The sequence below is a fragment of the Sesamum indicum genome, linkage group LG9, assembly GCF_000512975.1.
Source record: "Sesamum indicum cultivar Zhongzhi No. 13 linkage group LG9, S_indicum_v1.0, whole genome shotgun sequence".
Taxonomy (NCBI): Eukaryota; Viridiplantae; Streptophyta; class Magnoliopsida; order Lamiales; family Pedaliaceae; genus Sesamum; species Sesamum indicum.
Window position 1 is genome coordinate 3,670,916 of NC_026153.1, and position 6,903 is coordinate 3,677,818.

Below are 6,903 nucleotides of genomic sequence, written 5' to 3' on the forward strand. Positions count from 1 at the left end.
TAGAGGAGATGCTGTCACCAGCTTGGTTTACGAGGCCACAGCAAGGCTCCAGGAGCCAGTTTACGGATGTGTTGCTCTGATTGCTTCTCTTCAAAAGCAGGTTTTTGGACTGCAGTCTGAATTAGATGAAGTTCTGGCAGAAAATGCGACTCTCAGAGCACAACTCTCTGTTGCGTTGTCTTTGGTAGCATCTTGTCAAAGCTTTCCGTTTGTGGAGAATAGCAATCAAGAGTCCAACCATCAACTGCAGCCGAGTGAATGTGGCAATTCTCAAAACTCTGATATGATGCTGCAATATGATCAGGTCACAGATTCCTACACAGCATTGGCAAATATGTTTTTGTGAGTCCAGACTGCACAGAGCCTGTATCCATGACTGACTCCAACGTCCAAATCCTCTACTCTAAACCCCACTCCAGTCACACACACACAATATCCATGTTATGAGAGGCTGTCATTCTTCAGTTTGCGTCAATGACTGTACCTCACATTAATATACTGCAAGAAGTATGATGAACAATAAACCAGCAAGGTTACAAAGCTGTAGCTACTCTAGCATCAAGTTAGGAGAGCAAAGAAAATGGCAACAGGAGAGGCAAAAAGAAGCTTTTTCCAGTTACATTCATTTAGATATAGAGGGTATCATATAGCATTAGACAATCTAAGTTACTGTCCAGCTATAGCAAGAAACAACTTCAGCGTAGCACATAACAAACTAGTCTCAACAGATCATGCATCAGCAGATTGCTCTTGCTCCGTCATGGATATAGGTTCATTCATAATTAGGTGACAGAGACAAGATTTATGTTGTAAAATGGCTAATCACAGCAAAGAAGAGCCTGTTCAAATGAATAAAGCCCAATCTCGACCCAAAGTATAAGCCAATGAGTTTTGGGTAATGTAAGGCACTCTATGTCACCATGATTTCCATTTTTGCCCATGAACAATCATACACCAATCTGCAAGGCAATTTTGGAATTGAAGAAGAAAAGGCAAATATAAAACATAAGAAGAAGAATAATTTAGGCCAAATATGTATCTGATACAATATTATATGTGACTGTGTAAACAAATTACAAGTGCCAGCGTGAATCCTTTCCGTATCCTCTCTCGTCTAGAGGAAGTACTGAAAAATCTAATAGTCATTCTAAACATTGGTAGAGGCAACCAAGAAAAACTTGGCATGTATGAACTCCCTCAAAGAAAAACAGGAGCTTTTGGTTAATTGTCAAATAAGTGCCTTTAAAAGACACAAATCTTTGTGAAAGATCCGGCATTAACGATCATGTAAAAGGTCCTCTGGTTCCAACTCTACTCCCAGCCGCCTTTTGATGGATGTACATGGATCCAGAGAGGACTTGCATTTTTTCTGCAACTCCATGAACCTCTGCATGTCAAAATTATGTTTCTTAATGAGCTTTCTCTGCCTTGAGAGGAAGAGCCTCTTCAGCACATCTTGGTAACTTGGGTCTCTTGAAGTGAACAGGAAGTAGGCATAACCTATGACTATCCCAGTTGTGGTTGTGAAAAATGCAATTGGCTCCATCACATCCCAAGAAAATTCCCAGAATGTCAGACGAAAGAAGAGTCCGACCTGTACCACGCTAAATCCCAACCCAGTCCACAATATGCGACGGACTTGTTTGTGAGCCAGCATATCGATCTCTTCCTTCTTCTCCTCCAGTTTCTTGAGCTCATCTTTACATGGGTCATCTTCAGGTAGAAGCGCAAGGGGCACTGCCCTTCTAACCAAATCAACGACCTGAATAGAGATCCATAGAAAGGAATGAGAGGCCATATCTTCATACTAACTCTATCAACCAAAACACAAGTCACATGCAATTTTATCATATCAATAGCAAAATCTCAAAGTCTGGGATTTTTCAACAGCCTCACATCACCAGCATGTTTTGGAAACACCTCAGACAAAAAGGAACTTGTCAGTGCATCATCACCAAGTCTCTCTAATACAAAATCATGTACTCTAAGCATATCAAAGTTAAAAGCTTTGTTATGTTGTTCTGACCACATTTAGTATAAAACTAGATAGATGGTTAACATGGAAAACTCTACTTTGCGCATGTCAAAGATGCGTTTAGCAATAACTATTGGTAATTATATTTGAAGACTGAGCAACAACCATCAAAACAACACTGCCATCCAGCTCAAATCTGAAAACCCAAAACCTCAAAAACCCATGGACATTCAAGAACTTATCCGAGTTCACGACTGCATTTAGTAATTCCAGACGACGTAAGGAGAAGGAACCACGCAAAATTAGATTCACATTCATGAAAAGAAATCAACGCTCCAGGGTTAGGCAACCCTGTAAAATGAGAGTCATCAACTGAAAAAACAATCCCGAAACATCAAGTTCAATATACTCCAGCCGTTTAACAGTCAATGTAGCTTGACCACTCAACCCATATCAATCGAACAAGTCAAGTTCAATCACATTTTCCCCAACAAGATCTATAAAATATATTGTCCTAATCAGTGCTATCCACAGTCCAAAATCACAAAACTGAATTCCCCTTTCCTCCTCCTGCTTCTAATTTTTCTGGGTCCGCCTTGGGGTACCTATATCACTCTCCCCTGTTCCTGAACCATACACAAAATCAAGATTTGGGCACAAAAGATCAAGCTTACCCCACACCATTCTACCACAACCCTTCATAAAAATCTGTTGTCCACATCAAAACACAAAAGAATTAGCAAAATTGAGAACCCAAAAATTATCAAAACCTTATCAGGATGGAGGTAGACTTTGTCGCGGAAGAGCAAAACGACACCAGCTTCATCAAGAACTCTAGCGAAGGCCGCTGCCTCATCCGACGACTTAGCGACGCCAATGCTCTCGCAGGCTCTCAAGAGCTCCGCGTACGAGATCACTTCCTTGTCCTCCACTCCTAGCTTCTCTTTCAGCGCCTCCACATTCACCAGCCTCATCAACCTCTTCGCCTCCGCATACGTCAGCTCATTCTCGTCCCCGCTCCCACCTCCGCCGCCCGCGGCGGAGCTGCAGTGGCGGCGAAACGATGAACCCACAAATCCTCTGCAATAGTTGAATGAACCGAAAGTGGGTCCCGGCCTGGCGGGTCTCACGGCCGACTTGAACACCTGTTTCAACAAAATGGTACCTGGATTCCTCCACATTCTTCCTCAACTATAACTCCCAAATCCCTGTTTTAAATCCTTTTCAGTTTCAAAAACCAACGTCCTTTAACGAGCGTGATACGGATTTCAATTCACAGCAATCGCTAGATTATGTCGTCCGCCATTGATGAACATCAAGAAAACCAAAACCCAAACAAAAGAGGGGGTGAATCTCAACGAGGAGAAGAGCACAAAAACCAAGAAACGAAGAAAAAGGGAGTGCAAGATGAAGGATATATATACATATATATATATATATACGTATAGTAACGGTGAATTTAAGAGCGTGTCATAGTTGAAACTGCAGTCGTTGAAGGAAGGGAGTAGGAAACTGGAATTGGTGGGATGGGGAGGGGTGGGGGGGCCGGTGTGTGTGTGTAGTGATCTGTGATGAGTTGGTGACCGTTGATTAAGTTTGATTTGGATTTATATTAAAATTCTATTTTTAATTCTTACAAGTTTGAATTTTATTTTAATTGAGTTTGGTACTAATTTTAATATTTTAGTTGAATTATGATAATTTGATAATTGCCATATTTTAATTTGGATTGGTCGAACTTAATTCTATTTACTTTTTTTATATAAATAATTTGATTAATCTTTTTATATTGATAAGCTAAATTATGAATAATTCAAGAATTGCCCTGTTTTTATTTTAGATATAGTCAAATTTTCACTTAAATTAATTTTTTATAAATAACTTCTTTTTAAATAAATTATATAACAAATAGTAAGATTTGGAACTTTAATGATAAATTAATATAAAAATAGACATTCACAAACTCAAACTCAAATTTTTTGATTGAATTAGTATAACTGGTCGTTCATCCTGGATTTTTATATTATATTAAGAAAAAATAAAAATAAAAAGAAATAAATTGAGTTTTTATCTCAAATAAAAATCTTGAAAAATTTAATGCATTTTCCAACGTTGTGTGAAATGTGAATGGTGAAGCACACCATTCAAAGCTGGTGTTAGGGTTTGAGCCTCTCCCCATCCCTTTGGTCGGTTCAGACAAAATGACGAATGCGTGTTCACGTATCTCATAGGGGTGTTTGCGTAAGTTTATTTCTTTGAAAAAGTGTCGATATAAATTTAAGAGGTACACTTATAATTTTATAAAAATAGTGGGTGTTTAAATAATTAAGCTAACTTGAAGGGGTCTCGATGTAATTTACTCAAAAGAAAATTCCATTTCTTTTTGTGGACTTAACTTTGGATTAAAAGAATGAGAAAAGGGCCAAAGTGCGTTGACCATTTTTGCAAAATATGCCCTTTAAGCTTTTGTTGGGGCAGTTTATAACTGGTACAATTATTTAAATAATGCAAAAAAAAAAAAAAATTACAGATCTGGTGCGATTTTGAATCCTTCAAAATTCTGAGCGGCACCGCGGTGAAAAACCGAAAATTATAGATCTGGTGCGATTTTGAATCCTTCAAAATTCTGAGCGGCACCGCGGTGAAAAACCGCGGTGCCACAATTTAAAATAAAAAAAAAAAGGATTTTACTATGTCACCGCGGTGTCTTACCGCGGTGACATAGATTTCAAAAAAAAAAAATAATTTAAAAAGCCACCGCGGTGATTCACCGCGGTGGCAATTAAAAAAAAATTATATTTCCTGTGTCACCGCGGTAGCTCACCGCGGTGACACAAAATTATTAAAAAAAATAATTTTTTAATATGCCACCGCGGTGGCATATAAAATTTTTAAAAAAAAATAAAGAATGAGCCACCGCGGTTCACCAAAATTTAAAATAAAAAAAAAAAGGATTTTACTATGTCACCGCGGTAAAAAAAAAATAATTTAAAAAGCCACCGCGGTGATTCACCGCGGTGGCAATTAAAAAAAATTATATCTCCTGTGTCACCGCGGTAGCTCACCGCGGTGACACAAAATTATTAAAAAAAATAATTTTTTAATATGCCACCGCGGTGGCATATAAAATTTTTAAAAAAAAATAAAGAATGAGCCACCGCGGTTCATCACCGCGGTTGCTCATTATTCACGTTTTTTTTTCGTACCTGACACCGCGCTAACAGAGCGCGGAGATTACTTTTCTGCTTTTCCAGTCTCGCTGACACCGCGCTAAGATAGCGCGGTGATAAATAATTTTTCTGTATTATTGTCTGTGACACCGCGGTTGTTTATCGCGGTGGAATAATGTTAAACTGAATATATTTTTTAAATACATAACATTTAATTTTGGCCAAAGGAATGAGATGTTGTTGGCAATTAAAAAGGATCGTGATATGAAATTTTTTTTAAATCCGGTGAATGGATATGTGTCGATTGATATTTTTGTCGAAGCGGAAAAAGTTCAGCAAGAAGCTGTACCCGATGACTCAGCTGTTGGTGATTGGGGAACGTATATGTCTATGATAACCCAAGATTTGCCGAGCTTACCAGTAGTAACTCAAGAAATGGGCCGGTTTGGTATTAATGAAGATTATCCAGGTCCATCGTCCTATGCAGGCCCATCATCATATGCAGGTCCATCGTCCTATGCAGGCCCATCATCATATGCAGGTCCATCGTCCTATGCAGGCCCATCATCATATGCAGGTCCATCGTCGTATGCAGGCCCATCATCATATTCAGGTCCGGCTGCATATTCAGGGTCATCGGGTTATGCATGTCCATCGGATTATGTGGATTCATCTGAATGCGATGATGAAGATGCCGAGTTCGAAGCTGATAGTTTGTTGAACACTGAGCAAGCTGACTCAGAACCTGATGAGGTCGATCTGCCAGAACAGATTGAACAGAATAATGACGATGATGGTGACGTAAGTATACCTGTTATGATGGATGTTCTTGGTGAGAATGCACAAGAGCAATTTGACTTGAACATGCCTGCCATGCCTGACCGAATGACCCTATATCCGGACATTCCATTTTTTAGCACAACACATCCAGAAGTCCCTGCTGACTCTATTGATATCCCTACTGGTAGGTGGGGTAATTTTTATGACTCTAACACTGGGGAGCTCGCCAACGGGATGTTGTTTAAAAGTAAGGACCATTTAAAAGGAAGCGTGCAAGATTATTCGGTCCGGTTTGCAAGACGAGAATACCGGGTGGTGGAGAGCAAGAAAAACTTATGGAAAGTCGCTTGCAAATATGATGCACAGACTGGGTGCTGTTGGATGCTAAGGGCCATTTTCAAACCAAATATGGGATTATATAAAGTTACCAGGTACGTCGGACCACATACATGTCTGATGAATGAAATTTCTGTTGACCATGGTAACTTAGGAAAGAGTATGATCGCAACACATCTGCTGGGCTTTCAGACCATGTATTGAGGGATATCGTTATTGTCGTAACGTTATTAGCGTGGATGGAACACATTTGTACACGAAGTACAAACATAAAATGCTGGTAGCAGTAACTTTAGATGCAAATCAGCAGGTGCTGCCGTTAGCGTTTGCACTCGTAGACGAAGAATCGCTTGAGTCATGGCGTTGGTTCCTCCGAATGCTTTCCAAATATTTGTGCCCGTCAGAGGATGATCGAGTTTGTTTAATTTTAGACAGGCATGCTGGTTTGATCAATGCTATAAATTATGTGCCCGCATTCAAATTTCCCCGCGGAGTACATCGATTTTGTTTACGGCATGTCTGCTCAAATTTTAACACAAAATTCAAGAACATCCAGTTGAAGGATATGTGCTGGAGAGCAGGGGCCGAAGACAATCCTCGAAAATTTGATAGAATAATGGAAGAGATCAAATCATTGAACGA

At 39.5% G+C, this 6,903-nt stretch overlaps 1 protein-coding gene across 1 annotated transcript; it reads right to left on the minus strand.

The window, feature by feature from the left end:
• Positions 998–3,453, minus strand: LOC105170482 (calcium uniporter protein 6, mitochondrial-like). Its single transcript, XM_011091251.2, has 2 exons — positions 2,746–3,453; positions 998–1,762 (listed from the first exon to the last, which is right to left on the minus strand). The coding sequence occupies exons 1-2, from the start codon at positions 3,154–3,156 to the stop codon at positions 1,277–1,279; spliced, it is 897 nt and encodes a 298-aa protein (XP_011089553.1). The 5' UTR covers positions 3,157–3,453; the 3' UTR covers positions 998–1,276.

Excerpts from the sequence above, each read along its gene's own strand:
- LOC105170482 (XM_011091251.2), bottom strand. The coding sequence starts at position 3,156 with ATGTGGAGGAATCCAGGTACCATTTTGTTGAAACAGGTGTTCAAGTCG. Across the intron at positions 1,763-2,745 it reads TCTACCTCCATCCTGATAAG|GTCGTTGATTTGGTTAGAAG; the intron begins GTTTTGATAATT and ends ATCTCTATTCAG.